We start from the raw sequence: 20390 nt of genomic DNA, 5'->3' as shown, positions 1-20390 counted from the left end.
GTGATCATTATGGCCGAATAGTGTTATCAATTTTTTTTTTTAGAAATTAAATTCCAGTTGCTAACCCTTTTTTCCTTTTGAATTGAATTTGAACTTTTTAAACTGGGGGGCACTTTATCAGGCAGCAAACGATTCCGGAAATCTATTCCCCAAGTTCTCATATGGCTTTGTTAGTTTTAACATGATATAGCAGAGTTTTTTTTTTAGTTGGAATATTTGATCTATTGTTTGGCCCTTGGCCCTTCTGATGTGATGAAAACTTTGTTTTCCTGTCATTTACAAAGTAAAACAGGAAAGGTGGAAAACTTGTAAGAGCAGAACAAATGGCTGAAACATTTCAATCTGAAAATATTTTATTGACATGTAAAAATACATCTGAAAAAAAAAAATCTGGCAGTTGATAACAAAGACACCGCCTATAATAGATGATAAAACCGGACCGGTGTAATTGACATGCAAACGCATTTTAATCCGAAAATACTTTGTTTCCAGAGTAGATACTGGACCAGTGTTCTTTTACACTTTGGTCCGGTTTTGTAACCATTTGGATGAAATGTAAATGACCACAGCAAATCGATGTAAAATCGAATTTTACATCAATTATGGAGAGGATAATTGCCACTTCTTTAAACCAATGAGTGCAGAACTCCCCCGGTCTGGTATTTACACCGCATTCAAACGCAGTCTTAATCACATAGGTTAGATATGTCTCAGATCTCTTTCACAGCTGATATCACTACTCAAAAGTCAAAACTCATGGATGATCTCTGGGCATGTGTCGAAAATGCTCCTTCTAACTTCTCTTAGGCTCGCTGCCTCATAGATGCCGAGCCTTAAACCTCACGGCGTTCTAAAGGGTATATTGTGAGATTAACTTCAGGGCAAATTATTGATTCTCCACTTCCAAAATTTGTCTCTATTAGACAGGTGGGGGAATCTGACACAATTCAAGGGATAGGTGGGTGATAAGTCAGGGTTTTGCAAAATAAAATAAATAAATAAATAAAAATTTGTAAGATGGGATAAAATTTTTACTTAAATTTATTATAATTTTTATGTGGTTTGGAATATAATTTATTTCTTTTTTATCTGATTTATATATTTTATTTTTATTACATTAATGTTTTATGTGAATCTGATTTTTTTTCAAATTTATTTTACTTTTATAACTTTCTAGTTAAATGAAAGAATCTTATTTATTTTATATATACTAACATATTTTTCAATAAAAACTATTTTATAAATATTGTCAATTGAATAATTTTCATCATATAAAACCTTTTTGTAAGTGCTAATGATTAAACAAAATTGCCACCTACTGGGTTGGGTTAAGTGGTAAAACTACATTGACCTTAAACGGGTCACATTGTCTCGGGTATTTAAACCCAACTGTTGACATATCTATCTCCGACCCTATAGGGTCACAAGACTCCCAACCAGTTATCACTCAATCCAATCCATACAACAGTACCCTATTTTTAGTTGGTGCATGCATCTCTTTGAAAGAGAACTTTCATGTTGTTTTCTCGTAGTGTTGCAGTGTCAAAGTTTACCTTGACTTTTAGTTGAAATTTTCTATCCTTTCAAATTTACCAGCTCAAAATTCTAAAATCTGGAAATTTCTGAATTCACAATATATTTCATTATCAATAAACAATTTTAATCAACTGGTGCTTTTTTTTTATATATATATTTTGTTGGGTCTAGGCAAGGTTCAAAGTATCGATACGTATCGGTCGATACATACTATGCTGATGGCTTCCCGATACGCCCCTCCAGGGGTTGTACTGGATCAGACCATGATTCAGAGGGTGGTCGGGCCTTAAACTGATCCCTCTGGATCAGTTTTGATAAATAAATAAAACTTAATAGAAGTACCGATATACAGGATGATACTTCCTACCGGTGTACCAGCCTGTATCAATACTTTGAACCTTGGGTCTAGGCAATCGTATGGCTATGGCCTTTTTTTATTTTAGTGAAGAAAAAGAGCTAAAGGGGCATCTTCATTGCAAGATGCATCTTAGGTGGGCTCGGGTTGGCCTTTTTCCAAAATTTGAATGGGCCCGGCCGAAAAAGCCTAAAGCAGTGTAAAATGCAAACTTTGCATCACTAACCATTGCAGCCTCGCTTTTCCAAAGAAACGGCTATATAGACCATTTTGGATCACCACAAGATCAAATTGAAGAAGTAGGTCTCACTTCAATGCATATTTCTACGACTGTGCCGTCTCTCCTAGAAACTAGAAAGGCCCAAAGAAATGCTTAAGTTCACATCAGTAGAAACAAGGTTTCTCTTCTTCTCTCCTTTAGGGTGACAAGTTTCAAAAAAAAAAAAAAAGTTAGAATCCAAATTTTAAATGCTTGAGGTCCAAACCAATTCACCCCCACATCTTTGTATTCTACTTTTCTATGTAACATCGCCATAAATAAGAAATGAAAATTTACTTGAGAAAACAAGGAAAAAAAAACTCCTTTTCTTTTGGTAATGTTTTCTTCTATCTAATCAAATAAAACTACGGCAGACTGCAGCAAAATTGTATAAAACAATAACCAAACCATGGAAATATTTGCCAACCAATTTGATTACAACTTAGACAATGGTCGATTGGATGTTGGTCAATTTTAGGCACTAAATCATCTAGAGGTTTCGGTCTTGGCCATGACTCGTAAAAGTAGGTTTATCAATCATTAAGGTGCTCCTGAGCAAAGGATTGATGGAGAATTAATTGGTTGAAATGGTCACTGTACAGATCAAGGGCTCAGAAGAGATCTTAAAATGATGGAATCTCTGAAGGTCACCAATAATCTCCACAAGAACAGAAGCCATCCTTGAAATGATGGAATCTCTTTGCATCTCTAGCAATTATCTCTCTTCCAACAATCCTAGAGACAAATTTTATCCAAGTATGACAATCCCCGCAAACCCGAAGGTTCTTGAAAATCCTGATACAAGTTTTCCCATTGCTGCTGCTGAGCAGTGCAAAAGCTATTGCAAGCTTTTCACTGTGATGAGACAGTGACTTCTCCTTCTCATTCTCAGCCAAGTCCTGCAACACAAATCTCGTATCTGGTACATAGCCCATAACCTTTATCTTCACCATCACTTCCTCTATCATTGCATAGATCTCCATAGACCGTGGGTGGGACCAGTCTCCAGCCATGAATGTATGTACCTCCTCATTAGCCACAACCCAACTCATTGCAGGGTTCTTCTTCAATCTCAATTCCCTCATTGTGCTTTTCATCTTCACCACTTCACTCCAATTGCCAGCTGAGGCATAGATATTTGACAACAGGACGTGAGTTCCCTCATCCCCTGGATCAAGCTCAAGCACACAATTTGCAGCTCTTCTTGCCATCTCAACTTCCTCATGAATTCTACAGGCACTAAGCAATGTCCTCCACAGAACCACGTCTGGATTTTTTACTTGCATAATTAATTTTTCGGCCTCTTCAAGTCTTCCAGCACGTCCCAGAAGATCAACCATGGAAGTATAGTGATCTATCGACAGTTCAATTCTAGGGTTGCTATGGATGGAAGAGAAGATCCTATGGCCTTCCTCAAGCAACCCTGAATTGCTGCAGGCAGAGAGAGCATTGACATATGTGACATCATTTGGATGAAGTCCCAAATCAGGCATCCTATCAAATAATTTGAGCGCTTCATGTCCATATCCACCTTGGGCATAACTGTAGATCATGGAGTTTACAACCACCACATCGAGTTCAACCAAACCATCAAAAACCAATCTAGCTGTTTCGACACACCCACATTTCCCATACATATCTACAAGTGCAGCTACTGTAAATCTGTCTGTGTCCAGTCCAGATTTCATGACCAGGGAATGGACTTGCTTCCCTTGTTCAAACATAGCAAGGCTTGAACATGCCCGAAGAGCAGTAGATAAGGTAAAAGCATTTGGGTTTGTTGAGCTACGTAACATCTGGCGTAACATCAACAGAGCTGACTCCTCTCTACCATTTTGAACAAGACCTGCGATCTGAGCTGTCCATGTAACCTGATTTGCATTGATAGACCGATCAAAAACCTTCAAAGAATCATCAATTAAGCCACATTTGGAATACATTGCGACTAACGAAGTTTGCGAAGAAACTTTGTCCTCAAATCCGGATTTAATAACATGACAGTGTATTGACTTCCCCCTCTGCACATCCTCTAAATTTCCGCAAGCAATCAAGATGCTTGCAAAAGTGAATTCGTTAGGCTTGATACCGTCCTTGACCATGCTCGCAAAAACATCTAGAGCTTTAGCGTCTCCACCGTTTTGGGTGTAACCGACAATCAAAGCCGTCAGCAAAACCACGTCTTTCTCCAAAACTCGTTCCGAGACTAAATGGGCATCCCTCAACTTCCCAAACTTAGCATACATATCCACGAGGGCACTACCAACATAGACGTTCGAGGCCTCTAACCCTAAGACCACCAACCGCCCATGAGCTTTACGACCTTCACGCAGAAGACCGAGATCGGAGAACGCCCTGAAAACACTAGAGTACGTAAACTCATCAGCTATAACTCCATCTACGAGCATCCTCTCGTAGAGCATTACAGCTTCTGTGCTTCTTCTCTGGCGAATGTAAGCCGAAATGATAGAATTCCAAGTGACAATGTGCCGTTGGGGCATCTCGTCGAACAGTCTGCGGGCATCATCGAGGCCCCCACATTTGAGGTAAGCATCAACGAGCTTATTGCCTAAACTGAGGAGAGGAAAACCGGATTTGATCATGTGGAGCTGAACATTTCTGATTTGGGCAATACATTTTCCCTCCACACATTGACGAAGAAGAGAAACGTAGGCGTCTCGATCGAAGTAAGGAGTTGTAGCAGCTAGACCATACGGGGAGAGCTGAGATGAAGCTTCAACATTTATATTTACTAAGAAATTCCAAAATCTGGTGAGGCCAAACGCACCCTTGTTGGGACTTCTTTGCATTATCCAATAGGCGTGGCATGTGACAGATGACACCGCCAGGGATTTGAATGTTTGCCAATATATATTCAATAATTCAAAACCGGATAGAAATCTGCCTTTTTCTCGCTTATTTTCTATCAAACCAAACATGGCCTAAAATGGTTCCACATCGGCTGCATATATTCAACAAGGGATAGGAATCTGACACAGAAAAGAACTCCAAACAAAATTCAAGTTTTTTTTTTGTGTTTTTCTTATTAAGATTTTGCCAATTTCTTATTGGGATCCGGAACCACCGGTAAAAGCCGAGCCTGAACCTCATTAAACAGATGCAATTATGCATAGTGGATATATGGACCCAACGCCCAAACCCGACCTATGAAAAGAGAATGGACACAGGTTTGGATGATTTGAATACTCCAAACCTGAATTGTATCCAATTGGGGGGGTTGATGGTCAAAGCTCCTCGGGTATCATGATTTTCCAGCAGCATAGATTTTTAAGATAAGAATCTAAGAAAAGAAAGCGTATGTAATTTAAATTGTAATGAAAAACGAGCAAAGAATGTAATTTTTTCTTCTATTTTTCTCGTCTTTTTCTTTCATGGATTTTTTATTCTGTTTATGAAGTTTGAATACCATAAGGTCCTTAACTTAACAGACGGCTTCAGACATTCACATATTCCGTAGTCTTCACATGCATTTGGGAATTGGGATACCTGTCACTCTTCAACTGGGGATCGAAAGGATATAACCAGATAACCACTTAACCAGCACACTAATCAACATTTTTACTATTTTGAATTGCGGCCGTTTTGGGGTCGTCTCTAGCTTACCAAACATAGTATGCCACGCGGCATTAGATTAAAATGCCCAATAGTTTATTTATGCTTTTTTTTTTTGAAACGGGTTGACCGAATCCGAATCCGAATCCGAAATTGCCACATGGTATTAGTAGAATTTGTTACTACCACGCGCCAGCGTTGTCAATTTTAGGGGATCCTGTTCCTGTTACACACTTGCACCTATTACTCTATTTTTAGGCTTTCCTCCCCTCGAGACCAAATTTCTTGACTGACTATTGGAAAGGAATAAGTGGGACACGAAGGTCCTGCTTAGAGTCAATTGGCTTTAACATGCAAGCCTCCTATGGGCGGGGCTATGTATAACAAAAAAAGAAACCTTCCACCAAGTGCACAAGTACACCACAGAAAAGAAACCACAAAACAAACAGAAGACCAGGGCAAACCACCTACACATTTCGAAAGCGTAGGTAAACCCAAAAGGCATCATATTTAATATTGAATTCAATGGAAGGATGAAAAAAATTAAAAGAAAAAAAAAAAAAAAAAAACTAGGAAGTTGATCACATATCATAGATTTGAACACTGGGGTTGGTTTCCAACACGACTCCCATACACAAATAACATCATCCCCTAGTATTTTATGAACATAAACCTTCTCCAGACGTCTAATGTCAGTAGCAACCAGCAACGTACTTTCTCATCACGGTCAGGTGGCAAACATGCACTTAGGGTTCAATTTCATGGCCATTTGATGTGATGATTCCCTGGCCATCGCTACCCATGTCGGGCTGTAAGAAAGCAGAAAGCTTAGTACTAGCATTTCAAGCCCAACAGCCGAAACTCGTTTTTTTTTTTTTTGTAAAACAGCCGAAACACATTTTTGGTTTATATTCGGATATTTTTCTTCCCCCTCTCTATCTGGAGGAGGGGGGGAGGTTATTACCTGTTCATCCAAGTTGGAAGGAATCTCTATTTCAGAGGCATTTGCAAGATCATCCAAGTTTTCCTGCAGTTCACAAAGAACTAAAATGAAAACTCTTAAAAGCCCCTTAGAAAGTCCTATTTGTGCTAGCAAAGAGCATTCAACAGACTTCCATGAGTGGTATACCATTAACTCAACAACTCTAGAACATCTAGTAAACAAACAATGAATAGACAATTATGACAACGTTATATAAAAGTATATCCTCAAGTGCCAGTTTAATTCTATAGTGCAAGGCTTGTAAGGACTTGCAACGCCCTATTGGACAGAGAGGTTGGAGGTGCCAGTCTTAAAATTGTTTCATAAGAATATCATCCATTGACTAATGGATATATCCATCCATATGCGGTAAGGTGGTCATGGTTCTTAAGTTCTAATTTCCAGGAAACAGTACACCTGCTCAACCTGATCAACAGAAGGACTTCCAATCTCCACAGCTAAAGGCTTTATCTCCTCTGGGCTTCCCTGTTGTTTAACAAATAAATAGAAGGAACTCAATAAATAACACCAATTTGAAACTTCACCTTTCAGTCCATATGAGGAACTTCATATACCATTCATGCAACCCCATACTCGACTTTTTTTTAATCCACCAATAGCATTTACAGAAATCTCAATAACCTAAAGCCAAAACTTAAATGAATTTTTCCATAAAAATGCTACTAAAAGCTATCTATAAAATTGAAGATGTTCTAATGACAGGAACTGAAAAATACCTGGTCATCCTGGTTGACCAAAGGATTCTCACTTCCTGTAGTAATCCTGGGAAGATCCTTCAGAGTTACCTGAAGATCCCCACATTATAGTGTGGATTAAGTTAGAAAAAAAAAAAGGATGATTTTCACTGAACTTTTGATTCGCTGCATAATTCTCATGCCAAGAATTGCCAAATTTATCAGATTACTGGAGATAAGACATCTGTAATTAATTTCAAGATACCTGCTCATCCCGGTTGGTAGAAGGATTTTCAGCTTCAGTGGGCAATACCTTTGTTTCACATGGAGTTCCCTGTAAATCCAAAATATCAGAGGTCAAATTATTTGGACCAGAAAAGTATTTTTCTCATTTGTCCAGGATTATATGATTATTTTCCCATGGAGAGCCTTTTAATGCACATGTATGAAAATCTTCAAGCCCCCTATATCATTATCATATATCGAAGTTGACAATATAGAGCTGTCAGATATTGGCAAATGAGAATCAAGCTACATTATGTGCTGAAAGAAAAACCAAGTTTAAAAATTTATTAGCTATAAAATAAAAACTAATAAGAATATAAGCTGCAAGACAAAGTCCCACATTCTAGCCATCCATGTGAAGCTAGGTAACATTCAAGACTACTTAAACTAAGGAATCAATCATGTTGATTGTTGGCCTACAACTTTGTGGGACATTTAAACAGAATGATCAGTTGTTTCAAAGAATACTCACAGGCTCATTTTGGTCAAAAGAAACATTCCTTCCTCCCTTGGACAGATCTCTCAAAGTTCCCTGCAAATCCAATAAATTGCTGAGCAGGTGTAGAAAGTGACATCATCACTCATCATCTAAGCTTTATACAAACTATATGGGGTCAATTACATGAATCCTGTTTCGCCAAACTGTTCTGTTTAATGTGATATCCATTGTTAAATTATGAGCACTAGAATTGTTTCTTACCATTTCAAACCATGTCCTTTTTGGTCTGTCCCTAGCCCTTCTAGCCCTTTCAACTTATAAATCATTGCCTTTTCTTGTGGGTGCTGTATATGCACATGACTGAACCATCTAAGTCTACTTTCTCTCATTTTATCACCTATTGGACTTACTCCTAGGTTCCTTTGAATGACTTCATTTCTGGTCCTAACCTTTCTAAGTTCTTAGTTTTTTCCACTCATCCATCTCAACATACACATTAGAAAGTTATATCAGAAGCAGTAAGGTGTTAGTGAGAAATTTGGATATCAAAACAAGACATGATTAAAAATGATCACAATCAACTCTGTTTATTGAGTAATGCTAGAAATGATGCTCCATTTATAGCAGAAGGTGCCAAATGGTAAGGTCCATAGAGAAAAAAATCTCCAAATTTCTTTCTTTTTATGATTAAAAAAATCTCCAAATTTCTGTAGTAAAAACAAAGGAAGTTTTTGAAACGATCACAAACATCCAATTCCCTGCCTCCAATTCCAACCTTCATTGGAGCTTCACCAAATTGAAGGACCTTCAGCACCATGAAAACAGAAGTTTCATTTCTAATTATACTTTTCAAGGCACCAAGGCTAGGCAATGGGTTTACTTTAAATACAAACCTTGAATCCTAGGTAATTCCCTAGGTTACATAACAGCCAGCAACCATCTTTTTTTATCAATAAACCAGCAACCATCTTTCACTAGTAATTATCTTCATGAATAAAATTTACCTTACCTCTTTTCAAAAAAAAAAAAAATCAATAATCTTTCATGAAAAAGCATAAATTTCATATTAAAATATGGAAAATCAATATACTTTTGATTGGTAACATGTAAATTTACTGATTTGAAAAAAGATTTAGATATATATACAATCACTTTGTCCCAATCACCCCAAAGTGGCAATCTGTCCCCCTCTTTCTATCCACTAAAGGCTCAGTTCAGAAAGGGTACAAATACATACAAAATAATACAAAAATATAAGATTTTTCCCTTTACATATTTGTATTTGTACTCCTTCCAAACTAAGCCAAAGTGTTTGAAATCATGTTAAATATAAGACCTGTCATAGGAAATCAACATAATCGTGAGAAAAAAAAAAGAAAGAAAAATCAGAAAATACAGGGGTTGAGCGCCCCCCCCCCCCCGGTTTTGTCCTAGCACTGTGTAGCAAATAGCTAAGAAGTAAGCGCTTAACTGAGGCAACCTCCATGGTACCCTGTTTCTTAGGCATAGGCCTTCACAATTATGTTTCTAATAGCAGCAAGCATAGCTCATGATCCAAATTCAAGGTGGACTTGTTTTAAAGGCCTTACTAGAAAATGGTTGTTTAGGTTATTTATGACCTTTAGAAACCATATTGAGTTCATTTTCCATCATAAGTAGGTTAAAGAGCTATTGTACATGAGTTACTTGACTTTAAGTCAAACTTGATTATATTATCTTAAGCCTCTTGTGTGCAAGTGGTAAACTCTAGTGCGTTAGGCAAATATATGGTAGATATGGATTACAAATAAGGAAAATCACTTTTCTGTATATATTTAGATCCTTTTTTTCGATAAGCATATATATTTGATTTTTAGTACATATGTTTTTTATTTTTTTACAAATTTGTAAGAAAACAAAAATAATCTTATGACTTACGAGTTACAATACTTTTACAATTTTTAGAACACTGGTTCCAAGAAATAGAACCTTATCAACTTAAGGGAAGAGAAAAGGATGGCTACCTTCAGATTTCTGAAAGCAAGAAAATGAATTTCCTCACTTCAAAAATAAGAACTCCTAAACAAATATTCTAGTAAAAAGAATACCTGGCAAACTCAGGGATTTTGTTTTTTTAATTTTTACTTTTCCAAAAAAGTAGATAAACCAAGCTTTCTACATTTCCACAAAAAGAAGGAAACCTGGGAATGTTGAAGGTACCCAAACATAGTCTGGAATCTAGAGTTTATGGACTAAATCTAAATTAAATAAAAGAAAATAAAATAAACACAATATCGTATCCTACTATCCTTAAACTGCGAAAGCCTCACAAATTAATCATGCACATAACTCTGAATAGAGTGGGATGTGAAACAGGAATTATGTAACCAATGAAATAGTTGGGAAAAGGTTTTCTTCTTGTTGTAATGGTATCATGCTCACACCTTCATGGGAAATTGTTGACCATGCTATTTCTGTCCATGTCACAGAAGATATCCCTTTAATAACTAAGGTGACAATGAGTATTTCCACCATTCTTTTTGTACAGAAGAAGTGTTTCCTATTTTACACGGTAGTTACAATTTTTGTTTTGAACAAAGTAAAGTGTATATATATATTTATATATTCCACACCTGAATCAGTACCCATGCTAAAACATGTCCAGTTGTGCAACATAAAAGAGTCACTTAGTGAACAGTATAAAAAACAGCGCACTGATTCATAGGTTGCCAATGTATACCAACCTTGTTTGCCCACATAAGGCCACATGCATTGCAAAGGGATCTTGGACCAGCTGGCCCACGACGCATTGCTGGAGTGGACTTCTCACTAATGCCACAGTGTTGACATCTCCGGAGACTGATCGAGTACGCAAACAAAAGATTGTAAGAATAGGTGGAAAACTATTTCTTTTCCTTTTTTCCCCTTTCCCAATTTATTTTATGAAGGCAGGCATACTTACATCCAATGTCACCAGTTTAAAAGCTCACACGTCATGATAATTATTTTTAAATAAAGAAACTGATGAAAGCAAAATCAGCTTGAAAACTCACACAATTTCTGGACGAGGTGTACCATCATCCTGACCCTGTGAAGGATCCCAACTTCCAGAGGCAGCTAGCCCTTCTTTGTAACTCTCCTTCAAGGATGCAAATTGACCATTCTTACGATGCATCCTGCCAAAGAAACAAATGAAAAGTATGTCGCAATGATAACATCATGCAAACACCAAACATCTCAGATTGTATTCAAGTAAATTTAAGATTAATTATAACAATCGAAAATCAAGAGTTTCCAGAACAACTGATATATTCTACTTTCCATCATACTTTTTGTCTTGCATAGTTCAACAAAGTATGGAAGATTACATGAACCTAGAATTGTAAATGATCAGAACCAACTTGGCTTATTCATGACTCATCTAATCCAAGCATGAACACCACATTGTTTGTTTGCCTACATGAACCCAAGACCACCAAAGTTTATCTTGGCCTGTTATTGGTAATATGACTTAATATATATGTCAGTGACTTAGCGTGTGTGTGTGTATATATATATGGGTTTATATTTGTAAAATATTAATGATAATATAATCTTTCTCATATTTTGTTTTTGTATTTAAATGCTTACTGTTAAAGGCATTGTCAAGACTAGCTGAACTGAGGCACTGAGACTGGAAGGGATTCCAGATCTCATTGGGAAAGGATTCCAGGAGAGATTTCATCATATTGTGATTACTCTTTTTTATTTATTTTTTAGCTTTTATAATTTGTTAATCAACTATTAGGGTGAACACCTTGTTTGGCTAGTCACAAGGATCAACTACTGCTATCGTTGGTTGTAGACTCACCAGAGAAGAATGAGTGATCTCACTTTCATTTTTTTAATTGATGATAACTGATCTGAAACTTTACTAATCAATTCAAAGAGATAATGATAGTACAAACATGGGAAAGAGTGCACATGCACTCCCTAGAAATGACCCAGAGGGCAAGCTTGTACTTCCCATCCTCGACAATAATGAGGTGACCCAATAATAATTAGGAGAGCCACACCAAACTCAATACTAAAACTTCAGTGGGAGACGTGCCAAAGAACAAAGCCTTCAACTGAGACATGAAAACAAAGAAAAAACTCTTGGCTTTGCAGTCAAAGAAAATAAACCCAAAGGCAAAATTTCATTCTCAATCTCAATGTCCATTACAGTAATATCATGGAGCATAATATAGATCCATCTCTTTAATCTAAAGACATCTAAGCACTCTCTGTCTCATATCTGCAGTTGAATGACTTCAAAACTGAGTAGTACTCCTAAAAACCCACTAGCAATTGATTTTTCAACTCATTAAGAATGTTTACTAAGGAAACAAGTTATAAAACTAATATTTGCAGAGACAATCCTAAAACTACTAAAACATCAATTCAAAATCTCAAAGTATCTTAATTATCAAAAAAAAAAAAAAAACTCAAAGTATCTTTAAAAAGTCACATCACAAGACTCATTGGTTAACCATAAACCATAAATTACTCAAACCGGAAATAACTCACCCAATTAATGTTAGAACCACACAATCTTGGTCTTTTGGGGAAGTAATTAAATAATCTATCAAATGAAGCAAAATCTAATATTTTGACACAACTCTTTCTAAAGGAAATGAAGTATTGTTTTGAGAAGATGTTTGGGTTGGTGAAAGTTTCCTTAGAGATAGGTTGCCTCCTATCTATTCCCTTTTCAGAGAACAAAATAAAAGCGCTCTCTTCAGTTTATGTTGACAATTCCTGGGATCTGGACTTGAGGAGGGGTCTAAGGGACTCGGAAATGGGGATGGTTGATGAATTGGTTACTCTGTTTGGGACAATCTTCCTGAATCAATCATGTATGGATAGCAGAACTTGGAAACCTACTTCGGTCCTCTAACTTTGCAGCGAACTTCCCAACAAAGAAAGTGTGGTGTAGCCTCGTACCTCCAAAAATTTGGTCTTTTTGCTGGGAGGTGATACTCCAAAAAATTAATACCTTGGAATTATTGCAAAAAAAAGAGGACAAGTATTTGCCTTTCACTCCTTGTTTGTAGTCTTTGCTTGGGTTCTGGTGAGTCAATGACACACCTATTAATCTCCTATCCTTTTGTGCTCTTTATATGGTCTCGGTTCTCTTCTCTCTTTGGCTGCAGGTGGCCCCCGCCTCCGAATGTGGTGAGTCTCTTTGGTCCAACTTTTTGCAGGCAACCAAAGATGTGTGGAAGGGTTATGTGGAGAGCTACAAGAGCAGCTGTGTTGTGGTCAGTGTGGGACGGAAGAAACAATAGGATCTTTGAAGGTGTGTTTTGTTTAGATCCAAGGAAGAATTAGTGAAAAGAGAAACCATTAAGGCCTCATTGGTTGAAGTCAAGTGATTTGTTTAAGGACTTCTTATCTGAAGACATTTGCAGTACTTGGGTTGTTGTGGCAGCTACAACTTTCTTTAAGCATGCGGTACATGAATTTCGGTCCCCACCGACAAGAAAACGAGAAAGCTTAACTTTGATGGAAGCTCTATAGGTAATCCAAGCCCATCTGGACATTCATCAAAAAGAAATCCAAGCCCATCTGGAGTAGGAGAAGAAAGATGGTGAAGGCAAAGTAATTTCTCTTTATTCCAGACCAATAGGAGTGGGAGATTCTTTAAGAGTTCATGGCTTTGCTTCAAGGAGTAAGATTAGCCAAACAATTGGTGCTACACTAGATTGAGATAGAGGGAGATTCTAAATTGGTAATTTGGTGGATGCAGACAGGATGTCTGGGAGCATGGCCGCATAAGGGAAATTTTTAGTTTAACAAGGGAGGTGAGTGCTTGTTTTAACTGGGCAAGAAGATCAGCCAATGGTTTAGCTGATACCTTAGCAAAACAAGGGAATGTGAGGGAGAGTTTGTACTGGGCAGTGCTGTAACGTATTTTGATTGTTGCTTCAACTTCCTCTACTAAGGGTTGACTTCTATACTTTAAAATTTCCTTAATGAAGTTACTGTTTCCAATACACACACATATATACATATATGGTGATGGCATACATGAGCCACCTATCAACTATTTTTCCAAGTAGCTATATGGCCTCAACTTTGAAACCCTTCTGGAATTATGACCAACTAGATTTTGTATTAGTGACCATTATTGTAATTAGACTCATAAAACTGAGATACTTATCCACATTGGCAGTGTTACCCTACTACACAAATTACTGGCTATTTACAGAATCCAATAAATCCATGCAACTGCAACAACAGTTATAAGATAAAATGTTGATCAGACTCACCTTTGTGCAACCTCTTTCCTTACATTGTATCTAATTTTCTTGTCAAAATTTCTTTCCTTCCGCTTCTCACGAAATCTAACCAAGGATGCAATTCTCCGTGAAAGATTTGAGCGTCTTGGAATATCAACCACACCCTATAGAAAATAACAGGTAAACACTAAACATATGCACAGATTACAGAATAATCCAAATCTACAATGCACGCATGGCTTATAATAAATACCCTGTTGCTCTGATAAGATAATTCGATACTAGGAACACCAGTAGGTATATCCCGCCCTCCCAAGAGCAATAATACTGCTTGAACCTGTTAATGGCACAAGCTAGATGAGTAACATCATCATTGTTTAAAACTAAATAGAAAGAACCACAAGCAGCAAACATAATTTTAACCCATTTGAGTCATAAAGATTAAGCTCCCAAATTAATATTCTTTTTGATTGATAAAACTAAAAATGATATTTTATTAATGAATAGAAGCCTAAGTGACAAATTAAAAGTAGAAAGCCCCAACAGTTGATACCAAAAAAAAAAGTTAAAGAAAAGTGGAGTGTGTGTGCGCACCTGTGCACGTGTGTGTAGTTAATTAACTTATGAGTTCAATGAAAGGAGGGGTTAAATCTAAATGTCTAAGACCTTACCTGATCTTGTACAATAGTCTCTAAGAACCACCAACTCTGCACTTGTTCCTCACCCATCCTATCACAACCTATGAGTCTCCACTGTAAAGTATCTCCAATAACCTAGGGGCTTTGTTTATTACAACATTGGGGTAACTTTGTTTACTGCATTATATGGTATTTTTCACGGAGACTCATTGATTGGTTACAACTTACAAAGAACTCCTGTCTTAAGAAAAGAAAGGAAGGAATAACAGAATACTCAGGCATTAATGTTAATATTTAGGGAAGCACTGTACACCATGCTTATAAGGTGAAACACAATACCTCAAATATTGCATATCTAAAAGGTTCTTTAATGCTCCTCCCCCCCCCCCCCCTTCGCTCAATTTGTAATAGCAACCCAAGAATATTTTCCTTTACATGAAAATAGACGGAAAAAAAGAAAGCAACTTCAAGGTCACGGTACGTATCTATGTGATGGTTTAGTAACAGAGAAGGGTTTATACCCAATTTCTGAAAGAGACAAAAGAAAGCATACATCACCCGGTAAATGCATTGAGATTATGTTTAAAAAACTGTACGTAAGTGCTCGAACTGGAAATCAACGAAAAGAAAAAAAAATGGAGAAAGAAAGTCAAAAGCAATCTGCAGGATACCCGTGGAACATATGACGCACCAAAAGGCGGAACAGCGTCATATTCGTACAAACGTAAATGAGAAACGAAAACTCATAGCTGTGAATTTTCAATTCCAGTAGAAAGTGAACTGTAATCAATCACGGAGAGATAATGAGTAAAGACTTGCCTTTTCCGGCGTCACCGCATGGAAAACATACACTTCGCCTTCGAAGGAAAGCGTCAGCTCACTGGTCCTAGACACCATAGCAAGACCATGATCAACAGGATTCCCGGAATTCACCTGAACGTCATCGACATCATCCATCGTATCATCACCCCCGGCACCAATTCCATCAGCTTCGTATCCACCATCGTCGTCATCGATCTGAATAGGGATCTGCATACGATCTTCATGGCCTCCATAAGGAGGAAGACTTTGCAGTGGTTGTGGATTCACCGATGCCATCAGTCGAGCATTACAGCCTCGACGATAGAACAGAATTAGCAACAAAAGAAAAACCAAAAACCCTCCTATGCAGAAGAACAGAAACGAAACCCTAGCCCCAAGTTCATGACCTGCTTCGTCGCAGAAACATAACCTGTTAGAATTCTTCAAAACCCTAAACCTAAATTGAATCAAAATTGCAGGCTTCAAACCTAACAACAAGATTACGATAGCTCGGAAAGTACCCCAAAATAGCTAAAACTTGCTGATTATGCCCCCCTTTCTTCCTTGGAGCCAACCCCGTTTGAGCTCTGATGAGACGCCCAAATTTTTTGGATTTTTTTTTCTTTTTTTTTTTCTGGTTACCTCACTGACTGGAGAGAGAAAGGGGAGAGAGAAGAAAGATGATTATATGTACATCCTCTTCTACAGGAGTTAATATTTATAAAATCTCGAGAGGAGATCATCTGGAGATACACAGCACACTCAATTATACGATGGATAACGTCGCACAACCGTCCGTTTCTGATCAGATCCCTTGATGGACTGTAGGACCTACAAGCTTATATCGTCACGTGACGGTGTCAGAGCTGTACCGATGTTCATCAGTAGGTGCACCCCCATCACATGTCAATCTGACGGTCATGTGGGGTCTATATAGAGTGGCAGACCATCATAATCGGACTCGACTAAGATTTCCAAAGTGGTCTATAACCGGTCCGAAATTACGAAAATGGGCACTCATGCCCCTTCGTTGGTAGTTAGAAAATCCGAGAACGCTTCGACATTGGTCCTTGGAGGCTGGACCGAATGGATGGATATATGTTTGTTTTGCTTTCCCTTTGGTTTTTAAAACTGTAAAATCGTACGACTCCCCTTCTCTCGCCTCTCTCCTCTCTCCTCTCTCCTCCATGTGGAAGTTGTGGAGTGGGGTCCATCAACAAGAGTTTGTTGGATAAGGAATCAACAAAATTTAATGTTCTATAACGATCCAATCCAACCGGTTGGGCCTTTTGTGGCAACAAAGATTTAATAAATAAATAAAGAAAAAAAAGGTTGGAGCAAAGGAGAAGGAAGACAAAAGAGAGAGGATTTATTAATTATTATTTTATCATTGGAGGGGTTGAAATTTGAATACATCCAAATCAAGAAGGGATTTGTGAGGTATCCAACATGGTACAGAGAGAGAGAAGCTCTAAATCAAAAGCAAGAAATAGTACATTTGAGAACTGTCTTTGGTCTTTGCCTTTTTGTTAACTACAGCTGTGTAATGTTTGAAGGAAGAGAGCTTCTGAGTTCTATTAATTCTTTTTAAAAGGTGTGCAATTTTCCAGATATGTTTGTACGCTTGTACATGGCACAGGAGGCTTTTGGGTTGGTTACTGGTTTCATGGCGGAAAGGAATAAGCTTGTAGGCATGTTGACAGTAATCTGAGAGGCTCCGTCGCTCTCTGGTTGCCTCTATTGGGTTAGACCTGGCATTCCTTTCTCTCTCCTCTCTCTGTTTTTTTTTTTTTTTTTTTTTTTTTTATTGCGTGTGGATGATTGGGAGAGATTGTGATTTGGGAAGTTGTCGTTTTGGTTGAACTGTCGATGTAGATATTGTAGGGGGTGGCATCAAAATGACAAAATCTGTTGGGGAAAATGGAGATATATTCTTTTCTCTTTTCTATCTGAACTACAGTTTGTCTCTGACTGATTATTTGAACCACATTAGTCCAATATATGTTCTGTCACTAGAATGAGAATGATCAGTATTTAGTTCATTATTATATATATCACCATGGACATTATGTCCACAACAGTGTATTAACATGTGTATATGACGTTGATGCCTTCTTACCTTCACAATGGACACCGTGATCATCGTCCATGTACAATAATTGTCATTTTATTAAATCCAATGCAAATAATAATTAATTTATTCTATCGCATGAAATAAACTTAGAGACATTTTGATGGTAGCAGCTGAACCGAAAAGCTTATAGCTTTCGCCTTAATAAGATTTTAAGGAGGTTGTAGTCGTCTTAATGGCCGAGGCTGTAAATAATTCAATTCAGCAATTTCAGCTATTAGCGTATGATCCCTTTTTGAGCTTTTATTCTACCATCAAATTCTTGCTTCAAGGGCAACAACACAACTACCATTCTCTCTCTCTCCAAAATTTATTGGGTGGGAATTGGTCAGGGCTACAATACAAACCATGAACAACTAAAAATTAACACATACCTGAATTTTACACCACTATGACTCCATTCATTTTCATTTACTTGGGTAAGTATGTGTGTTTCTTAGGTCTTACTTGAGCGGCAGGTAAGTGAGATTCCAACGTTTTTGTATAACATACGTTACCCATGTAAAGAGAGAGGCAGGAGGGAGAACATGTTATTAGTGTGCGGATAAATTAGTTATCCACCTTACAGGAGGGTATGAGATACGTAGGTAATTGATACTCTCCGGTATCTTAGATTATCATGATTTTGGCCCATTTCCCATTTGACCAACTTAGCCCTCTGCTAAATACCAGCAAACAAATAGGGCATATGTATTTCAAGTTACATAAATCAAATGCACCATATTCATCGAGAACGATTACGACCTTTTTATTTGGAATATGTTAATGCACTACTATATCTACTTTTCTCATTCCACAAATAATGAAAAATAACCTTCTTTAAAAGGGCATTTCTGCTATCATATGGATCCCAAAAACGCCCCACAGCACATCTGAGCAAAGTGCAGATGTGCTGTGGGGCGTTTTTGGAACTCCCTTGGATGTTGATCGTGGAGTTTTCATTTTTTCAAGAATTAAATTTTTTGGATTTCAGTGCTTCCACCCAATTATGGTTAGGATACTCTCTACTTGATTGTTCTATATAAGTTTATTTATATATAATTGGCCATTACATTAAATTTAAACAACCAATCACAGCCTTGAAATTGACATATGTACAAGATAAACCAAAACCGGAAAAAAAAAATAATGGTCATTTACTAATATATTTAATTGACCTTTTATTAGATGGAAATTGAAAATAACATTTTTGACCCTAACGTTCATTTGAACCAAGGTTTAAAGTATCGATAAATATTATATCAAAACCTTCCCAATACACCCCTACAGGGGGTGTTTTGGGTCAATAAGTGGTTTAAGGGGTAGACCAGCCTTAAATCAGCCCCTCTGAATCAGATTCGAAAAAAAAAAAAAAAAGAATACCAATACAACCTACCAGCATATTGCCTTGTATCAATATTTTGAATCTTGATTTGAACAAATTTAATAAAAATATCATTCTTGCCCCTAATAAAAGTTGATTGTTTCTTGAATGATTATGATCCCACCTTGTGAAAAGTTGATTAAAAAGACCTTCCAACAACAAATTAAACAAATAGGTAAAACCATAATTATGATGTTGACCATGAGAACTTATTTGGAAGTAGAATCCTGGTGTGAGGCTTTTTCCTATTGATTAAGTTGTTGACTTCATTCATTTCAAGTGCAGCAATTTCTTATTAGATCCAATCAAGCATAATTTCCTTTCAATTATTGCTAGCACTAATTTATAAAATTCACTAATTCTAGTGCTGAAAATGAAAACTAATGGCCGTTTTTTTTTCCAAAGAAAACTAGTGGCTTTACCAAAAGATTGGCAACTTTTTGAAAGGTCCGTGTATTTTCATAAGAGACAAAGTAAGTGCTTCTTTCAAAAGCTACATCCTTTTTTTTTTTTTTTGAAAATTTTACACTCTTTGAATATTGGAAGCAAGCATCTTTCAAGTTCCATTTGAAAGGAATACAAATACAAATGTTTAGAGCGCAAAACCTTGTATTTTATATTATTTTGTATGTATATTTGCATTTGCACTCCTTCCAAACTGAGCCTCAAAGACTAAATCTATAGTACATTCACTCCACCCTGAAACAAAAGACATGGTTGGCTGAACAATGATAAGTACATCTTGTTAAATGTGAAAGTACATTAAGTAAAACATGAACTAATAAAAAGTAAGTAAACTTTAATGTGACTGGTTGAAATATAGATTTAATGTGCAACCAGTATTAATGAATGTGCCCTTGTTGAACTCTCCTTTAAAACACACTTTCGATGGATGTATAATAAGCATTATATTAAATGCTTAATTCTTCTTCTTTTTTTTTTTTTCTCATGATGGTGTTCAAAATGGTTAGTTGTAATGCTTCAAAGGGTATTTGCTTCTTAAATTTAGGTAAACTAAAGTTATGATCCATATAGGTGATAGCAAGGTTCAAAATACATCAACATATTATCACACTATATGCATTAGTTTTTGA

General features: G+C 36.9%; 2 protein-coding genes across 6 annotated transcripts; both read right to left on the bottom strand.

Annotated features, from left to right (window-relative positions):
- Positions 1-2525: 2525 nt before the first annotated feature.
- LOC148850696 (Tetratricopeptide repeat (TPR)-like superfamily protein) lies at positions 2526-5546 on the bottom strand. Its single transcript, XM_088943397.1, has one exon. It carries the CDS (start codon positions 5084-5086, stop codon positions 2798-2800), a length of 2289 nt encoding a protein of 762 aa, XP_088799523.1. The 5' UTR covers positions 5087-5546; the 3' UTR covers positions 2526-2797.
- A 635-nt stretch (positions 5547-6181) lies between these two features.
- On the bottom strand, positions 6182-16543 carry LOC148850695 (GATA transcription factor 28-like). 5 transcript variants are annotated; one of them, XM_088946897.1, is made up of 12 exons: positions 16324-16543; positions 15821-16209; positions 14617-14700; positions 14394-14527; positions 11154-11276; positions 10845-10959; positions 8155-8214; positions 7663-7731; positions 7440-7508; positions 7129-7188; positions 6685-6747; positions 6182-6529 (listed from the first exon to the last, which is right to left on the bottom strand). In XM_088946897.1, exons 2-12 carry the CDS (start codon positions 16097-16099, stop codon positions 6467-6469), a joined length of 1119 nt encoding a protein of 372 aa, XP_088803023.1. In that variant the 5' UTR covers positions 16100-16209; positions 16324-16543; the 3' UTR covers positions 6182-6466. The 5 variants fall into 5 exon arrangements, with proteins under 5 accessions (XP_088803023.1, XP_088803025.1, XP_088803022.1 ...); XM_088946899.1 differs by lacking the exon at positions 7129-7188; XM_088946896.1 differs by having other exon boundaries at positions 15821-16536.
- Between the last annotated feature and the right edge of the window lie 3847 nt (positions 16544-20390).

The sequence above is a fragment of the Nelumbo lutea genome, chromosome 5, assembly GCF_056320005.1.
Source record: "Nelumbo lutea isolate HS-2025 chromosome 5, American lotus-T2T, whole genome shotgun sequence".
NCBI classification, from domain to species: Eukaryota; Viridiplantae; Streptophyta; class Magnoliopsida; order Proteales; family Nelumbonaceae; genus Nelumbo; species Nelumbo lutea.
The sequence above is the reverse complement of the archived record's forward strand: the minus strand, read 5'-3'. Positions and strand labels throughout refer to the sequence as shown.

Bases quoted from the DNA above. Each gene is read 5' to 3' on its own strand.
- LOC148850696 (XM_088943397.1), bottom strand. From the start codon at position 5,086: ATGTTTGGTTTGATAGAAAATAAGCGAGAAAAAGGCAGATTTCTATCC.
- LOC148850695 (XM_088946897.1), bottom strand. From the start codon at position 16,099: ATGGCATCGGTGAATCCACAACCACTGCAAAGTCTTCCTCCTTATGGA. The intron at 14,701-15,820 runs GCAAGTCTTTAC...TGCCATTAACAG, and splicing joins ATGCGGTGACGCCGGAAAAG to GTTCAAGCAGTATTATTGCT. The intron at 8,215-10,844 runs GTTGGTATACAT...TTGGATTTGCAG, and splicing joins GCCTTATGTGGGCAAACAAG to GGAACTTTGAGAGATCTGTC.